At 40.2% G+C, this 18,638-nt stretch overlaps 7 protein-coding genes across 7 annotated transcripts; 2 read left to right on the top strand and 5 right to left on the bottom strand. All coding sequences in view use genetic code 12, as the record gives it.

Annotated features, from left to right (window-relative positions):
- Nucleotides 1–69: 69 nt before the first annotated feature.
- Nucleotides 70–3,236, top strand: NMD2 (protein involved in decay of mRNA containing nonsense codons; the record flags this gene model as incomplete). Its single annotated transcript, XM_001382798.1, is given in 3 exon segments — nucleotides 70–494; nucleotides 510–2,834; nucleotides 2,868–3,236. The coding sequence occupies 3 exon segments, from the start codon at nucleotides 102–104 to the stop codon at nucleotides 3,234–3,236; spliced, it is 3,087 nt and encodes a 1,028-aa protein (XP_001382835.2).
- Nucleotides 3,237–3,313: 77 nt separating this feature from the next.
- On the bottom strand, nucleotides 3,314–5,578 carry RAD30 (DNA polymerase eta subunit; the record flags this gene model as incomplete). Its single annotated transcript, XM_001382273.1, has 2 exons — nucleotides 3,314–3,502; nucleotides 3,566–5,578. 2 exons carry the CDS (start codon nucleotides 5,576–5,578, stop codon nucleotides 3,314–3,316), a joined length of 2,202 nt encoding a protein of 733 aa, XP_001382310.2.
- Nucleotides 5,579–6,428: 850 nt separating this feature from the next.
- PICST_29486 (predicted protein) lies at nucleotides 6,429–6,842 on the bottom strand (the record flags this gene model as incomplete). Its single annotated transcript, XM_001382272.1, has 1 exon — nucleotides 6,429–6,842. The coding sequence occupies one exon, from the start codon at nucleotides 6,840–6,842 to the stop codon at nucleotides 6,429–6,431; it is 414 nt and encodes a 137-aa protein (XP_001382309.2).
- Nucleotides 6,843–7,249: 407 nt separating this feature from the next.
- FRE3.1 (Ferric reductase, NADH/NADPH oxidase transmembrane component) lies at nucleotides 7,250–8,861 on the bottom strand (the record flags this gene model as incomplete). Its single annotated transcript, XM_001382271.1, has 1 exon — nucleotides 7,250–8,861. One exon carries the CDS (start codon nucleotides 8,859–8,861, stop codon nucleotides 7,287–7,289), a length of 1,575 nt encoding a protein of 524 aa, XP_001382308.2. The 3' UTR covers nucleotides 7,250–7,286.
- A 1,809-nt stretch (nucleotides 8,862–10,670) lies between these two features.
- On the bottom strand, nucleotides 10,671–11,009 carry PICST_40466 (predicted protein; the record flags this gene model as incomplete). Its single annotated transcript, XM_001382270.1, has 1 exon — nucleotides 10,671–11,009. The coding sequence occupies one exon, from the start codon at nucleotides 11,007–11,009 to the stop codon at nucleotides 10,671–10,673; it is 339 nt and encodes a 112-aa protein (XP_001382307.1).
- A 451-nt stretch (nucleotides 11,010–11,460) lies between these two features.
- On the top strand, nucleotides 11,461–13,410 carry PICST_29483 (predicted protein; the record flags this gene model as incomplete). The annotated part of the gene is made up of 1 exon (XM_001382797.1): nucleotides 11,461–13,410. The coding sequence occupies one exon, from the start codon at nucleotides 11,461–11,463 to the stop codon at nucleotides 13,408–13,410; it is 1,950 nt and encodes a 649-aa protein (XP_001382834.2).
- Nucleotides 13,411–14,116: 706 nt separating this feature from the next.
- Nucleotides 14,117–17,125, bottom strand: PICST_41410 (predicted protein; the record flags this gene model as incomplete). Its single annotated transcript, XM_001382269.1, has 4 exons — nucleotides 14,117–14,409; nucleotides 14,500–15,506; nucleotides 15,603–15,908; nucleotides 15,963–17,125. Coding segments are annotated over 4 exons (2,769 nt in total), but the record flags the coding sequence as incomplete, so codon positions are not given.
- Between the last annotated feature and the right edge of the window lie 1,513 nt (nucleotides 17,126–18,638).

The following is an 18,638-nucleotide window of genomic DNA, read 5'->3' as shown; positions in this document are numbered from 1 at the left end:
TAGACAAAAGATTTCACAAGACGGATTCCACAATATTTCTATTCTTCAATTTATAAACAATTCTACCACAAGAGTTTGACAATATCTCACAAAGGAATGTCATGGAGAAGTCTGAGCTTGATATTCGTAGACGCCAATTGGCTCTGGTGAACAGAGAGGCCTGGCTGGGAGAATATGTCTTTTCCACAGCTAACAAGCTTGATTCCTCACTCAAGAAAAACACAGCTTTCATCAAGAAGGTCCGCACAGGCATTAATTCTGATCAGTACAAGTCGATACTCAAGGATATCGAGACAGTTTCGCTTGAAAAGTACATTTCAGAAATCATCACATCTTTGTCCGAAGCTTTGTTCAAGGTGCTGAGATCTGATGACATATTGGCCGCTATGGAAGTCGTGCTGGCTCTCCACCAACGGTTCCCTACACAATTGGCTCCGTACTTACTCATAAACCTCCTTGTGGGAGTAGCCAATCCAATTCGTGCCCACCAACTGGTTTTGAATGACCAGGACAGAGAAAAAGAGGAAATTGCACGCATCTCACGGCAGAAGAACGTACTCAGACTAATTGGAGAGTTCTACATAATTGGTATATTTCGTAAACTTAACGATTGTACTAAAGATATGGTGCCAGATGATATATTGCGTAAATTTTCCAAGTCAGCTGCTGAGCCTATTGTGACGCCGGTGTTGAAAGATGTGTTGAACTTTGAGATAAATCTCGGAAACTCGCTTGGAGTCTTACAGGCTTTCTTAAAGCGATTTCAACACATAATATATGATGAGAATAACGATTTGCTTAGTTCTGAAGTTAAAAACGTTTGGAGACAAATTTTCACCATCTACACGAAGGCTGTTTTCAGCATCCAGGTTGACCTCAATCGCCAGGCTATAAGCGTTGCTAGCAGAAACAAGAAGGCGGCTATCAGAACTGGTAAAATCCTCGATGAACACACTTCAGAATTGAACGAAGTATCTGAATTGTTGGAAAAATTCAAATCTGCAGCAGAATTTTTGGGAGGTGTAGTAGGAATGACACCTCCGAAATTATTTACTGAGAACAGCAGCCAGGTATCCGAATCTTCCACTGTAGAAGTCGTAAAACAAAAGTCTCTAAACGAAGATGAATTGGGAGGAATATGGGACGATATCCGAGAAAAGAATTTCTATACAAAGATACCTACTTTAGAAGAACTACAAGAACAATACCCACCTACAGAAATCAACACAACCAAGGATGGTGAAAAAATAGAGTACTTTCTATCCAAACTAGAGAATGTACCCCAATCCAACGTTGACCAACTAGTTGTAGATTTCAATGACCTCCATTTGAACAACAAGGCTACCAGAAATAGAATCTTGAAATTTCTCATAGAGACACCAGAGATTAGCAACTTGAAGTACTACTGCAGATTCCTAAAAGTCAACGAGTCGAATTTGTCTGATTTAATCCACGAATTGATCGAATTCCTCGATAAAGGCTTTAGATCACAAATATATCATAACAAATTGAATTTTAAGAATATTTACTTCTTTGTGGAATTGATCAAATTCAAGATGATTCCCACCCACATTATATTTCATAAGATTAGAACTTTGACTTTGAACATTACTTCATCAAATAACATCGACATCTTGTCTGTTTTCTACGAACATGCTGGGAGATTTTTGTTGAATGAAACTGAGTATCGTGAGTTGATGTTGAGCATGATTTCGCTATTGAAGGAAAAGAAGAAAGCGCAAAATCTTACTATCGATGAGAAAATGGCTATTCGTAATTTGCTTGTTGTCATAGATCCGCCAATAACCAAAGTAAACAATTTGCAACAACCAAAATTCACTGTCGTTCAACAGTATATAAGAAGACTCATACAAGTCGAGTTGACAAATAAGACAGCCTCACAAGTTTCTGTCGAACTTAGAAGGGTAGACTATCGAGCTGATAAGGACAATTATTTTGTTTTGATCGATTGCTTGTCTAGTCCTGAGGATTTGAATTATGACAATATTCCGTCACTTGCGGAAATTTTGGAAAAGATGTCCAAGAAAAATAAGCACGTATTGGCCAGAACTGTCGATACCATTATAGAAAAAATCATTCGTGGACTCGAAGAAAACGACTACAGATTAAACAGAGTTAGAATGGCCCATATCAAGTACATTTCGGATATTTTCAACTACAAGCTCGTTAACTTCAAGTTCATAAGAGATTTGCTATACAAGATTGTTACTTACGGACATCCAAATAAGCAGCCACTTCCAGGAAATAGAAGTATATCTATTGATTTGCCAGACAACTATTTTAGAGTCCAGCTATGCTGTCTTTTATTGATGTCTATAGGATCTGTGGTAGAAGTCGGAAGGCGGAGGAAGAAAATTCAGAAGAATTCCGAGCAAGAAGATGTAAACATTTCAGCCTTGCGAGACTTTTTGATTTTTTTGCAGTATTACACCTACTGCAAGGAACAGCCAATCCCTATGGAATTGGAATTCAGAATCAATGATGTTCTAGTGAAATATATTGATACGGGCATGGTAAGGTTTGTTGGCTTGCATGAGTCTGTATTGGCCTTGCAGGGTGTTGTGGAACGAAACAAGTTGAGAGCAGAGCTGAACGAATATGACGAACCTGAAGATGACGAAGACGAAGACGAAGTTGAAGATGATGATGATTTTGAAGACGATGAAATCGATAACTATTCAGATGATTATGGTGATGATGATGGCTATGATGATGAGGATGATGATGAAGATGATGATGATGATGACGATGACCAAGAGGAAGAAGATGACGATAATGATGATGAATCTGGATCAAGTGATGGAGAAAGTGAAGTCGGCGATTCTCTGGAAGATGAGGACATTAAGGAACATACACGCGTTCTTACGGAAACTGAAAAAATCAAGCTAGCAGAGGACAAGAAGTTCGCAGATGAGTTGGAAGAAGAATATAAGAAAATCGTCCTAGATTCGTACGTGTCCAATCAAAGTATTGCATCATCATCAAGAGGTAAATTCAGCGTTCCCATCCCAACTAGAGTGGCCAACGAACAACCATCCGAAAATAAAGGCAAGGTTGGCTTCAGTCTCTTAACAAAGAGCGGAAAGAAAACTAACGTGAAACAGCTTAATCTACCAACCGATACAAAATTTGCCGAAACTATTCTAAGAGAGAAGGCAAACCAACAGGAGCATAAGGAGAGAATTATGAATTTAGTTATGAATATGGAAACTTAGTGCTATATTTATTACATACACATAATTAGTAGTTGAATAATTACATATTGACAATTGATTCGTTCTCGGAAGGTATTCTAGTGCCCATTAATTCTATTGGAAATCTCCATCGCTACATGGAAATCATTATGTTCGACAGCATTGTCGATTTCCTCCTTGCATTGAGGGCAATACATGGTCTGCAATAAAGTGTTGAGGAAGTCATCCGTGCTTTTGCTTTGAGGTTTTTGGCGTTTTTGAAGAGATTGGAAAATATCCAACTTCCTCTTTGGGGGATTTTGGGCTGGACTCTTCAGCCTAGGTCGTGGTATTTCTTTGGCATTCCTGACTTTAGTATTTTCCTCCTTAGCATGCTGGATTCCGGAATTGCTCTTGAGCGTGAGGTCCAAGGAAGCTTGTGTTTGGTAATCTTCAAATAATTTTTTGATATATTTTGAATCGTGCTTTTCGGAAGACGTTTTCATGGAAGAGCCTTGTGCCTTGTTTTCTGAACGTTTAGGGCTCTTGGAAGCTTCCTCGATATGATTGGACATTTGAAAGTCGTCAAATAATTTCTTGATGTAGGATTTGTCTTCGCTCGATATTATTCGTGGCTGCGGAGCAGGGGAAGGTTCCTTTTCCTGCTTTTCCAATGCTGATTTATTCACTTCATCAAACATCTGCTTCAATTTCGCTTGTGCGGATTCCTTGTCGGTTTCGGTATTTCCAGTATAGGAGTCTATAAGACTAGAATCATTAGCCTTTATGAAATTGGAAATGGTTAATGAAAGATGGCTAATGGACGCAACCTTTATTTTCCTGGGATCAAGACTTTGCGCTTCCAATTCCTTCAACGTTCTTCCGCCATTGAGTTTTGCTGTTTCTGTTATCGTTTCAAGAAGATCTCTTAGAATTCTATATCCAATTTGCTCAAAATGCTCCCATAGCCTATCCAAAGAACTATATTGCATCAACTGGGCTTGCTTAGAGCGTCGGATTCCACTCGATGTACCTAAGTTAATCGACAATGTTTTGGGTCTTTTAATGACACCCTTTTCTTTGTTTGAAACCTGCAGCATTGACAAACGTAAATTCTCCTCGTCAAGTTCGATCATTCTATTGTACAAATCCCCTGCGAACACTTTAATCCACGAATCAGCATCACTCAATGTCTCCACTGGGTGCTTCGCCAAGAAGTTCTTGCGGGACATCATTGATTTTACATCCATCCTATTCACTAGTTCACGGCGATGGTTCCCTCTCACAATCTCGTATATCTTCTTTGCCAAAGGTATATCATCATTAAACTCTTCTTCAATAGCCTCTAAAGTAAAGTTTTCTCTGATGTACGAAATCCCCTTGTCAGGCGGTACTCTCAATTTCTGTAGCACGAAATCTCCTGTCTTGCCACCCATGCTGGTAACGTCATTCAACTCAAAGTTGTTTAAGAAACTGTAGGTCAGTCGATTTCTGATCACACATTGGTTGTCTGGTTTCTTGAATCCACCAGCAAGTTTGGCAACTTGTTTGTTACTGGCTATTCCTGCGGATGTGGTGTATCCCATTTCGTCGTAAAGTGCCTTACGGATATCCAAGACAATCATAGATCCAATTAGCATACATACATCATCCCAGTCACCTATTGTAGGTGGTCCCTCGGGAAATTGTTGCGACAAACTCATGATTGTGTTATTTTGAATGAGGTTTTCTTCTTCGGTAGACTTTATTACGACCCCACGAAATTGAAGTTCTTCAGGTAAAGTGTCGGGCAACGAAGGCATATAATCTGAATCTTGACCTTCAGCAAGTAGGGGGAATAGGCTAAGAAGTTTTTTGTAAACTAGTCTTCCCAAATCCAAGTACGACTCGTCCACACTAGCCTTTTCTACCAAATCACAATGTTGCTGGAAGATCTTGACAATCTTCCTACTCTCACGACGATAAGGATCCAAGGACACCTTGTGCGTTGCCTGGTTGGGCAAGCCCTTAGTATATGCCCAGTGCGATTCCCCCTTTTTGAAAACTGCAGCATGGGCACACACAAGATTGGGACACTTTTGTTTAGCGGACTGGAGGGTATCCAATCTGCCAATGCCAAACTTACGAGCAGCGTATGAGACGGCGATCAAAGTCAGCCACTGAACACAAACTACAGGTGTTTCCACAGGCAAACCCAACCGCAACTGCTCCACCTGGGCAAAAAACGCATTTAGATCTATAAGCGATATCACAGAGAGTGGCAGCAAGTACGATAGCAGTGGGTCATTCAAATCACGAAGATCTTTAAACGTGAACTGGGAGGTCGAATACGCGGCTGTTGTAGCCAAACATGCGCCTGGGGAAAATTCCTGTTTCACAGACATGCTTCATTCACAGTGCCTTTGATGTGGACATATCAAATGTGTGGAATTACTTTTGGAAATGAGTCAAAGAAAGGTGTGGTAGAGTTTTCAGAGAAATGATTATAAATTGTTTAAATCATCTTTCGCAGACGCAAAATGAGACGCGCAATAAAATTATTATGCGGGAGATAAATGCTGCAGTGTTAGTTACCAAAACTAACCAAAATAGATGTCTTCAACAGCGAAATATAAGTAAGTATATGCTGGTATGGGAACTAATGATGTACTTACAACTGGCAAAACCTACAAAATAGAAGTCGTTCTATGTGAAGATCAGTTTTTTCGGATCTTCCAGCGCAAAAATGTCAAAATGTGATAAGAAGTCAAAACTTTAAAACTCTTGCCATTTTTTAGTTCCTTAAGTACCCCATTTCAAGCATTACCTCTTTCTATTCTACATCATGCTCCAATAGCCCATTTCTGGCCTTTTTACAGAGCCGAAAACAGTATTGCTTTTGAATACACCAGCTCCACTGTAGAGGGTAGGAATCTTGAACCTACTCAACACATAATATTACTGGGTAGGGGGTCTGAAAGTCAGTTTTAATGGGTGTTCATGTTCAACTTTCAAAGTCCCTACAAGATTGAATAATTCTGTTCATCAATTTGATACCAGCTAAATCATCGAGAGTGCGCAATGGAAATGGGAAACGAATGAGATCATTATCATTTCAGAGCATTAACAGAGAAAAAGAAGGGCAAGATGCTGGTCAAGTTCTTCAAGATGGTCCTGATCGGCTTTGGTAAGTTGGGCGATTTCTTCAGGGGAATTTTAGATCATGTAGTCCCCCTTGCGATGCTTGCATCAGGGTTAGAAGATCGTCGAATTGGTCGCCAAATAAGGAGAATTGGTCATACACTTTGCCTTGGATGCTTTCAGCAAAAGCTTCAAAGTGTTGTGGAGAGTAATCAGGAATGTGGCAGGAAATCGTGTCTGTGACGTTTTGTTCCATTCGGATAGAGTGGAATTGGAGTCTAAGAAATTCGAAACGTTCAAGTCTTCGGAATTCGAGAGCAAAAGATTTTTGAAGATTGGTTGCGATGAGGTCCTTTTAGAGAACTGAGCAGCCATTTGGGCATAGGTGGGAGTATAAGATGAAGAATCTTCGTCGGAGAGATTTTGCAACCATTCTTGCTGCGAGAATTCTGTGTTCTGCAGGCCATAAACCTGCTTATCTGCGACAGAGTCATGGGGTGTCGTCGGATTCCGCATCAGGAGCGACATTTTCTTTCGACAAAAATTTTTCATTATCAAAAGCTTCAATAAGGGATTCTGTCATAATAGGTGTGCTTCCTGCGTCCCCGGTAGCACTATTGGGTAGCCCATGAGTCTACAAGCGACTTAGCTCACTGGTGGGATTGTTCGGAAACTTACGGGGATGCAAATTAAGGCGTGGATTGCCCAATTTTTGGCAATTTCAAGAATTCGGTTGATGAGTGATAATTTGAATTAAATAGCCATGTCTGACGAAAACGTAGAGCTCGTATGGCGCAGTGGTAGCGCAGCAGATTGCAAATCTGTTGGTCCTTAGTTCAATCCTGAGTGCGAGCTTTATGATTTTTTGGCATTTGCTATACCTTTGAACTATAAAAATTGCATTGTAGAGTATTGATAGTACATCTGAATATCGTATTTTCATTTTTTGCCTTGATAACCGATCTATGTATGCTACATTTCATATAACTCCGAGTAGAATTCAATATCTTTGCCTTTAGTCCACTTGCGGCAATCATCGATTAACTTACGAGGACCACAAGCAATCAACCATTTCTCATCGACGTCAACAGCAGCAGCTAAATTGCCGAATGCGTCGTCAAAGTTTGGTCTACCATCATGAATGGTGTTGAAATGGTCGGTTTTCTTTTCTTCTTTGTCAGTAGCCAAATTAGCCATCTCTATGTTGGTAGTACTATCACCTTCCAACAAAGCGTCTGCCTCTTCGTCAAAGATCGTGGAGGCAGATTGTTGCTGGTTCAAACTGCCAGTATTACTGGTGATGTAAATCTGTACATCGATGGACCTTTCAGGAAGCAAATGGTCAAGAATGAATGTATCATCCAGACTCCGTATACACCAGATAAGGCGTATAGGTATAGATCTATTGGAATTTACAAAGTACTTGTAGATGGGCAAACCGAACGAAATGCCGCTTCCTCCGCAGATGATATTCACGTGTCTAGCTGTTGTGTAAAACTGTGGGGGCAACGATGGGAATGGACCAGTCATGGTGTATGGCGAAGTGATGTCAATGGGAAAGTTGACAGGCTTGTTCATGACCAAGTCCAACGTGGATTCCGAATCGTCGTTTGTAGAAGCAATTGTGAAGGGGTGGGTAGCATAGAGCCAGGCGCTGATGTTTGTCGCCAGGTACCCCAATCTTATGTGAGAGCCTGGTAAGTAGGAAGGGAAGGTTTCTGGTCTGGGGATCCTTATGATTTGCATCTTAGAGTAGGGAGATTCCACTACCAGGATATCGTGTAAATAATACGACTTGAAGAATCTCTGGTATATCTGATAGCCTAACAATGCCAAGTTGATCACTGCCAAAAGCGGGACGCCCGGTCTTGCGTGGAATGCGATCAAAACCACAAACATCCATAAGGTAACATTATGCAAAATGTAGAATAAACGATAATTTCTTCTTCTCATGACGTTTACAGAAGCAAATATAAGCACCGGCATCAAGGCAAAAACGGTGACTCCAAGGAAATTGTCGAACTTAAAGATCTTTTCTGCCAAAGCACCTTCTTTCGTCCATTTGTACAAGAATCCAAGACCGTGGCCAATCGCTGTAGCAAAGATCAACCTTGAGATCCATTTGTGAAGATTCAACTTCTCCAAATAGTAGCCACTTTGGTAGCCTACAGTATTGGGAGGTCTGAGACTTATGAAGATCGTGAAAGGAACCAAGCAGTATGCCATTCTTCCGAGTCTCTTGACTGCTGTGGTGTAATTCTCTGAAAGTTCTTCGATGTGGAAAATGCTGAGGAATGCAAATATGGCCAACCAGACCAAAGTCGACACCCAAAAAGGAATCGACACAACACTTCTCCACCAGCTGGAAGCTCTTCCTGTTTCAGCCCAGTTCTTGAAGTATAGCTTTTTCCCAGAAATGCTCAACACCATGTGGACAATAGAAAGTGCTAATATCACGTATCCATACTTTATGTTCACTGTGTGGTGGTGACCAGCATGTCTTCGTTCCAACGATTCAATTTCCGAATCAACAGAATACCAGCTCATCTTTACCGGCTATAAATGGATGGTAGTTGAACGAGACAAATAATTCTACGTGTGAAAATCCTATAGATATAAACGAAGTTGAATTGGAGTTGAAAAATTAAACTGAGAACCTCTTCTACTATAATCGCATCTATTCAATCACGTCTATTCAGCTTCAGTGGAGCGGAAGCTTTCTTTGGTGAAAAAGTATCAACGAGGCAGTTGTTTCCAGGTGGTTTCATTTTGTGTAGAAAAGTCTATTATGTAATTAAAATTGTATGATATGCACTCTATGAAAAGTTTCTATGAGAACACAGTGGATCTTACACTGTCTTAAATACTCTCTTAAACAGAAAAATTGAGAATTAGGAAGAGGTATAAATAGCTCAAGTTGTTTTGATTCTTGTAAATTGTATATGGGAACTTAAAGGTTTTGTCTGAAAGTGAATTGCTTCCTACTCGTATAATCTGTATTTCTTGCTTATTCCTCTACATTGTAATTGGCGAGTTCTCTACGAGTGAAAATACATACGTGAACTCTTACCAGGCGTGCATTGATAATTTGCAACCAGCATAAGGAAGTACATACTATTAGTTATAGAAATAGTATTAGAATAATGTTAGAGAAGAAGATACTTATTCTGTGCTTGTACAAAGACGAAATTCTAAGTCAAGTCCAATGACCTGATGACCAATTAGTAACGGATTCTCTAGGCTCGCTCACGAAACTAGAGAGAAGTAAAGCATATCTTTTCAGTTTTCCTAAATCATTCGATGGTGTGTTGTATATCTCTTTTCGTAGGTTTGAATCTCGGTGGTGATGTAGTGTTCATTTCTCAATTGAACACATTCATGAATAGGAAAATCAAATCTTTGTCAACTTCAGCCAATACTTGGGCTGAAAATAGCCTTCGCTGAATCTCTCGATTTCTTCATCAGTAAGCCTGTTCTATTGGCCTTGTAAACTGATGCCCGCTTGCATGGATATGGACGAGAAGTGACTTGTTTTCTTAACAAAATTCTATTTGTGTGGACATTAAGTTACTGCTCGTTCTACACAACAACCAAGTACACTTGTGTAAAACAGATCAAATAGATTCGGAGTACCTCCAGCACCATTCTTGCACTTATTTCTTTGCACAGGTACAAAAAAATACGAGAGTGATGCGCATAAGCTGTGCATCAACTTTAGTGCTTATCAGCTTCTTTTGCAGTTATCAGCACAGCGCACATGGCTAGAAATTGGACACAAAACCTAAAAGTTGTATTGAACATATACTAAAAGGATTTCTGTGAAGTGAAGTTGAGTTACAATATGGCAACTACTCTCTTCGTAGTTAATGCCATTATATGTGCAGCCATCTGATTTTAATCCTCCTTGCATGCGAACCCTACTGAATTTCCTTTTTTTGTGGTACAGTTCCTCACAACGAGGTCTTGGGAATCCTTGATAAGTCAAAATAACTCAATCTTTTGAACATATCCTTCATATTCCATCATATAAATAGTGTCAATTGTTTGTCTATTGGGAGTCGTCAATGCTGATATATATTCCTTTACTGTTATAGCATGCCAAGTTTACCCTTTTGGTATCGAGCTCTATTGTACAGTATTTCCGAACGGCGGAAATAGCATGTCGGTCTCCACAACACTGTGATTGCTAAATATTCTACCACCCTTGTTCTATGTGAATTCCTGGAATAAGCGTGGGTAAATGATTTTAGCATCATCAGGATACTAAGCACTAACTACTTCCGCGATGTGTTCGGTAAATTATTTCAAAATGTTGAGACATTTGCCCATGTATTGAACTAATAAATAAATATCTATCTAAAGCTTGTAGAGTTCTTCATTGGTTCCAGGGAACTTCTTAGGAATACGGACTGCTGTCGCAATTGAAGTAATCACAGCATTATCAAGATCCCAGATACCATTGACGTAGAAAGCATCCTTCTTCAACAACTCAATGGCCTCTTCTTTGGAATTTGCGGCCAATTGAATCGAACTACCGACTACCTTGGTTCTTGTTTCATCTTTGAAAATTGCTCCAGCAACCTTGATAACTCCAGAATTGACCATGGGAGCTATTCCAGCAATGTGTTCTTTGAAAAATTTTCTTCTATCAGCATCAGGCTTGTCGTAGATAAGGACACCGTACTCAGAAGACATGGCAAGGAAATTTCAATAATTTGGCTTTTGGTTAAATCCTACTAATCCAATATTATGAGGAATAGAAGATTTGTCTAATTTAATTCTATCCAACCTATTTGATTCCCATTTATAGTGGGCCACACCTTTCACGTGAATGTTGAGACCCCTCACGGAGCTATTGGAATTGTGATATTCAACTAAGAGCGAGATGTTGCGAAATTCCAACTACAGTATACAATACAATCAGTTCCCATACAATTGCACCTGTAGCCCTCGGAATTCTGCATGACTCGCCTCGGAAATACGTCTAACTTGCAATCTCAAGAAACTGAATTTAAGAGACTTAAAATATTTTTTGAGCCCCTCGCTTAATTTCAATCATTCAAATATAATTAGAATATATTATACGAATTTCGGTTGTCTTTTTGAAACTATATTTGAATTATTTTCTTCTCAATGAATTGTCAAAATGTCAGACAAAGACTTGGAGAATGAAGCAGTGGCTGAAAAACACACCTACTACTTTCAAGATAATAAGTATTACCAAAAAGCTTTAGATGTCTCTTATCGGCTTTTGCCTTTCAAACAATCGATGTCTAAAAAGTGGGTCCTCACTGTCATATTTAGTATTATTCTATCATTGCTTTCATTTTGCTTGTTCTTGTTTGTTCGATACCGCTATTCAAACGATTCCATCAGATCCTTTGACTATTTCATCGAAGAAGAAGAAAGTGTGACATTGACACCAATTGATGGAGAACCTATGAATGTATTGGAGACCCAATATGAAAGGATTCCCTGGGAGGCAAAAACAAGGAATAGTACAGTGTTCGAGAACCAGAAATTAGAAAACGCATTGAGTGCTACTATCACTAAGTTTGAAGACTTCGAATTTGACTCTGTTTATTTGACACTAAACATCACCAACAATGATGGAGACAACACTGAAAATGTCAATGTGATTGAAATCTCCATCGATGGTCATCCAGTATGGAGAAGTTCCACACCTTTTTCTAGGACAGGTACTACAACTTACTCAAGCACGACTAAAGACATTTCCAAGTATATTTCACTCTTCGGTAAAAATATCAACCAATTCAAAGTACAAATCTTGGAAGGAAGCCATGACAAAATTAGTTTTTCGCTTTCTCTTACATTAGCTAACTGCGAAAAAGAAAAACCTGCTATAGATTCTCCAATCACAGTGCGTTCGCTTTTCAATTCGACTGAGCCTGCTAACGATATAATAGCGTTGACCAAAGCAAATGGAGAAGTATTTGACATGTCGAAGAACGACAAGTTCATAGTTGAATTACCAAAGTTCAGCGGAAAGACATTTGCTGCCGACCTAGAATTATTTGTCTCCGCTGGAAAGTCTGACGTCGAATTTTTCAAAAATAGAAATTCTCCGTTTCGTCGTTTGAACATTTTCATTAATGAAGAACTAATTGCTGTTATCGAACCAAAAGCTACCTTGTTTCACTCCAACTCCATCATTCCCAGTGCTTACTCTGGACCCATCGCTCCTTCTGGTAGCTTCACCGGACTTATTTATGAAGTAAATTTGGCTACCTTTTTGCCACTTTTATGGGATCAGAAATCCAACTTAGAAGTTCAACTTGTTTCACCAGTCAACGATATGTTTCCCTTGGAGGTCGAAAACGTATTTTCCCTGACGGACGATCATAGTGTTAACAGCTTTACATTTCTGTCTCCTGTAAAGCCAACATTGAAGGACGATAATCAAGTCAATGCAGAATGGTACATATCTGGCAATATCTTACTATGGGAAAACGAAGACATTTTGACTTCTCAAGGCGAGATATTGAAGTCTGAAACCAACGAAACTCATGAGGCTTCTTTATTTTATAGAAGAGACCGCGACAAAGTAGCTTCTAGTGTACAACATATTGATTCTTACCATCTGTCGACTCTTCAATTTTCTTTGAAGAACGAATCCCTACTAACCTTCACTGTGAATCAAGATGATGAAATTAGGGGCTATTTTATTGAGGACCGGCGTGAAAGAAACATTTCACTCGATGATTACGGCTTGCGTAGGTATAGCACGCGGCGTGTACTGTTAGAGGTCTTTGACGGAAATTCCATTGACCGGTTATTCCACATACAACGTATGTTTGTATGGAACACAAGAAGTGTGTTCTCTATATCTGATGAAAATGCTCGATGCTTATATTCCGCTAGAATTGGTTATGACGAGAATCTGAAGGTATTTGTTGCTTATATGGTTCCAACCAGGCACGTATATGCACGACTGATTCGAAATGAGCCTTCAAGTACCTGGGCAAAAGACTATCTAGTCGGTAATGAATTCTTGCTGAGGTTTGGGTCTATCCGGGATTCAATACATAAGTCGAGAGTACTCGCATTCAAATTTAACGACGTTCAAGTGTGCTGAACTGTTTCGATGTCGCTAATGATGATTTTCATTTTTGGAATTCACGACACTACCACCGTTACTGGTCTCTCAATTAAGTGAAAGATCAAATCTTTTTGCATGATAGCAAGGTTAATATTGTTCGAAAATTTACTTAGTATTAGTGGTAACAAGGCAAATTTTGAATAAAGTTGCCTTGTTGTCGTTCAACTTTACTCTTCCCGAGCATTGAAAGCTTATTTGTGCTATCGGGCAATATAATTGGAGCCACCTACAATATTTATTCAGAGGGTTACGCAAAATTCCGAGGTAACGGTGGTATAGGAACGATTGTAGTCTGAAATTTTACGTAGAATCGGTTCAAAATAATGTACATTGGATTAAAACTCTTGCAGAATTTTCAAAACCCTCTAAATTATATAATTAGTCTTTAATAAATAGTAGTAATAAATAACGCGGATTAGCAGATAAGCGTGGAAACAAGCTTAGATAACTTCTTGTTAAAATCAAGTGCTTCATATCCAGAATCTTTAACATGTTTGCTAATCTCTCTGTTCTGTTGCTGCTTGGCAAATAGCAGGTTGATTTGGTCGAATATACTGTCGACCTTATTGATATTATCGCTGTTGCCCAAATTCTTATTGGGTGTGAATACCTTTACGATTTTTGTCTTGTAGTTGTTATTCACAGCAGATGAACGTCTACTGTTTGTAGTTTCAGGGAAGTATGAATTCAAAGGTTGGTTCGTCTCATTGCTTATAGTCGAGTCTTGCGGTGAATTGTCGTTGTTGATATTCATCTCGATAACCTTGATTTCTCTGGCTCTTAAGCTGATGAAAACAGTTCTCGATGTGATACTTTCGTAGTCATAGTTATTCTGGTAAAACATCAAATCGTTCTTCATACAGTTGGTAACCTGTGTCTCCAACTTGGGGTTGACTGGACACGACTGAATGCTAAATTCCGATCTAAACTCGTCTGTGAAAGCAACAATAGGAAGCAAGGGCTTGTTCTTAAGCACTGGAAGCCTCGATGCAGAATATTTGTGTCTATTAGACCCATCTTCACCATTACCCTTCAATGTAATTGTGCACTGATCAGTTACAAAACTCTCTGCTTCGTCTATATCAATATAATGAGTTTCGACCTTAGGTTTTGTCTTAATTGGATTTATCTCTAAAATTGAGTTGTGAGAATTCTTGACACTGTACCTCAATTTCATTATCTCTTCACATTTCAGTTTGATGACACTCTTGTTATGTTCTGTGATGTTCTTGACTGCAATGTCGTCAACCAAAGGTGCATAGACACTCGACTTAGCCCTCTTGATTGTGATATTCTTCATGTGTGAATTTGTAGCTGAGCCATCGTTGTAGCTTTCTTCATTCATAACGTTGTTTCCATTGCTATTCATATTGTAAAGGTCGTACATCGACTGAGTTCTCGACAATTTCGTGGGTGTTCCCACAATAGTGCCATGTTGGCTGTTGTTGGAAGAATGAGATATGTTATTTGCAATGGACATAGGCGTCGTGGGCTGCCATTGAAACTCTTCATATTCAATTGCTGGCGATGGAGTTCTCATAGATTGGATAGAAGTCCTCTTTGACAAACTACCATAAGAAGCAGGAGGAGCAAAGTCACTGTTGGGAAAATATGTAGCTCCAGAAGGATTTGAGTTATTGGAATTGGAATAAGGAATAGAATGCATCGAGTTGCTTGTGTAAGAAGCACCAAACGAATTCTTCCACTTTTCCATGAAACTACCTCCAATTTTCGACAATGAATAGTTTGAATACGAAGAAGAGGACGAAGAATTTAATGAAGATGAAAGATGAGCCATAGATGAACTTTTGGATAACGAAGATGGATAGTTAGTTCCATCAACTGCTGTTGTCATGGAAGCCTTTGCAATTGGAATTCCTTTCATAGCCAGTTCTATCTGTTTGTTCGGAGTCGTAGTTGTCGTACTTGCTGAGGATTTACTGGGAATCTCCCAGCCTTTAACTGAAGGAGTAGATCCCAAAAATGAATTGTCAGACGATTCGTACGAATTAGCCAAACTCGTGGGCTTTATTGGTATAGGATGGCTAGAAGCATTCAAAGGAGAACTCTTTCTGGGAGAAACAGACGTGTTTCTCGAGAAATCGTCATGAATTCTAGGGTTGATACCATTACCACTAGACCGAGAAAAGTCTTCAAAACTTGAAAACTTGCTAGAGTTGTCATCGTCGTTCTCATTTACTTCGTTGAATGAATCGTTACCATTCTTTTCGTACAGTGAAAGTTTAGCTGACGGACTGTAAGGTATTATGCCGTTGATGATAAAGATCAACTTCTTCGCCACTACAGGATTTCCAGTCATGATCACCACTCTGGTTATTTCTCTATTCTTTGAATTAGGAACATGGTGATATGGCCTAATACCCAACAGCTTTCTATACGGAATCAACAACGCTAACAAACTCGCCAAGAAAGTGTTATTGTTGCATGTTCCATTCAAAGCAGTAAGATCTGTACTTTGTAGCAGATGGGAATTGTTGTGGAAAGACGAGTTGTAGGCATAGTTGTACTTTCCCAAGTTTTTCCCATCCTTGAACTCGAGCCAGTTCAAAATCTCTAGCACCCAGTTCAACAACATCGGATTATACTGAGATTTCTCGTTCTTAATGGCTGACTTGATGAGGTAGTTGCAGTTGATGATCTTGGGTATGTTGGCATTGTAGTAGATCAATTTGATCAACTTGAAGAGCTGGGAACCTATGTCCTCTCCTTGCAACATGTAGCTGGGAAACTGAATTCTTTTGTTTATAAGATATGGGCATGAGGTGAGTTTGTTGTCATTATCGTAAAAGGAGTCGTTATTAAGGTGCATAATCAATTTCTTGTACACTATCTTTTGCATCACGACCATGAAATGAGAAATCTCCTCCCAGTTATTGAAGATCACGTCGTTGATATCATTTATCGATTCGAGTGGAATCACTACACTGATGGCAAACCGGCTGTTGAAGTTGTTCTTGTTGTTGTTTTCGTTGCAAGAAGCCTTCGCAAATAGATGTTTTCTGATGTTTGTGTTGCCCACTCGTATAGTCGGAGAAGGGTTCCAGCTCAGGTCCAAGGACAATCTCGACAAATCCGAGCACTGTTCGCTGGCTTCAAAGTCACTGATGGAGAATAGTCTCGTCACCAAAACAGAGTTGTACGGTCCACAGACGGAGTTGGTGAGAACTGGAAGAATGTGCACTTTAGTAGCGCAGTTTGTCTCGTTGGATGGCAAGCCACAGCCAAACATGTAGTCGTTGAGTTCGCTGCTATTGTGGTAAACTTTTGATGTCATTATGTTTCTGTTGAGCAGATTCGGTCTACAGAAGGGTTTACAGTTGTACGCTGTGGCCGTGGGTGAAGTTGGTGTAGATGCATTGGGGGATTGCGAGTCCGAGGCCGAATCATAAAGCACTTGCTTAGCACGGAGACTGCCCCCATCCTGTGAGATGAGGATCCGGAAAAACTTGTTGTTGATCACGTATGGTTTGAGCTGGTTGGCGTTGTTTGTTCCGTACAATATTTCTCTGGCGTATGTGTCCTCGAACGAGACCATAGAGGATGCGTTTATGGATGCGGCTCCGAGATTGTTGTACGACGCTGTTGATGACGATGACGTGGTGGTGTTGGGGTTGTTGTGGTGATGGTGGAAGCTGTTGGACGGGTTTTGTTTAAAGAGCCGACCCAACATGGTGAAGATGTGAAGCGATGCTTATTAGTAATGAGATTAAAGGGACGGGTAAGGATCCTTTCAGAAGTGAAGGGGAGCTGTTGTTACAACTGGAAGGAACACATGGAGGCGAGGCTACGGCTAAGGGATATAAGTGTATAAGTGTAAGGTGTATAAAATGCCAAAGACGGACGGTTGCTGGAGCAGGTGTTGCTGGAGTAGAGGCTCCGGTCAGGATGGTATTCTGGAAAACGAAAATTGTATGTGAAATTGGGGATGGTGAGACGAGGCTACAACAAACAGCTGTAGGTCAGGTGAGCTTGAGGAATAAATAAGTGAGTAAGGAAAGAAGAATAGAAACTGGAATTAAAGCAAAACAGGGCCGTTTATTCAGACAGTGACAAGAAATCCACAATATATAATATGCGGTTTATAACCAAGACAGCAGGAGTATGTGGATTACCCAATTGTAACAAAACGTAAGCCAAACCTGGAGCGATGCTTGGAACAGTCAGGCAGATAGAAATTAGCGAGCCCAGCCGTTGCTTTTTCCGTGCAGGCTTAAGCAAGGCGGGCTCAAATCCACCGTGGCAGCTCGCGAATAGTGGGCGAGAATGGCGAGAGGTTTTGGCACAAATTAGAGAGAGTTTAAATGTTCGGTTTATGAGGTAAAGTGGTGATAACTTTAATCCAGATGTTCGCCGATTCAGAAGCTTTGCGGGACTGGCTGCGAAACCGGTCGCAAACGGCTGCTATGGTTGTTACTCGAAAGGCAAAGCTGTAGAGGCAAAAGCGCAGCGCTGTTTGGATCTCTTTATTTCGAATGCCGTGGTCAACAGACTAAGCCTTACCACGAGAAAGCACTTCCACCCCGGATATGGAAATGGTCGCTAGCTTTTACTGGGTAATTTAGTGCGACTGTCACAACCATATTCTAGAGACGTTTCCATTTAGCGAGGATCAATCCGGTAACTGCGAGCACGACCTCAAACAATCAACTATAGACGAATAAACCCAGCAAGGTCATACGAATCTTACATCCACCACACCATTCCTGCTGTTTACACTGCTGTCATTTTCTACAATTTTTTTCCGTGTCGTAGTTGTCATTCCAGAATTACACCATTACATTTCATTTTCGGATACTCCACTGGCAAATCATCCTCTCGTCCTTTTCTCAGTAGCCCGCCCGCAGATCGTCATGCATACCTCGCATCCACCTCCACTAACTCCCCGGTCCCGATTTCCCCTAATAGCCAATAATAAACACCAAATCATGCCCGTCACTCTAGCTACCACCGACCTGGCCCTAACACAGGCTGGAGGAGACAGGAAAATACAACCGTACCGCAAATATGTGGAGTTTTTCACCCATAAAACACCTGACATTACCCTCTCGTATTATTCTGTAAAATTATTATTACATCAATGTAGCATTGTATCACACTTGACGTCAAGTACAGGAGTTGGACATTATTCGTCCCACATTATCATACCAAGAGAGGATTTCCTCAATCTTTGGGAATGTGGACCC

The sequence above is a fragment of the Scheffersomyces stipitis genome, chromosome 2, assembly GCF_000209165.1.
Source record: "Scheffersomyces stipitis CBS 6054 chromosome 2, complete sequence".
Lineage (NCBI taxonomy): Eukaryota > Fungi > Ascomycota > Pichiomycetes > Serinales > Debaryomycetaceae > Scheffersomyces > Scheffersomyces stipitis.
Note: the sequence above shows the minus strand (reverse complement) of the source record. Positions and strands in the feature narration are given on the sequence as shown.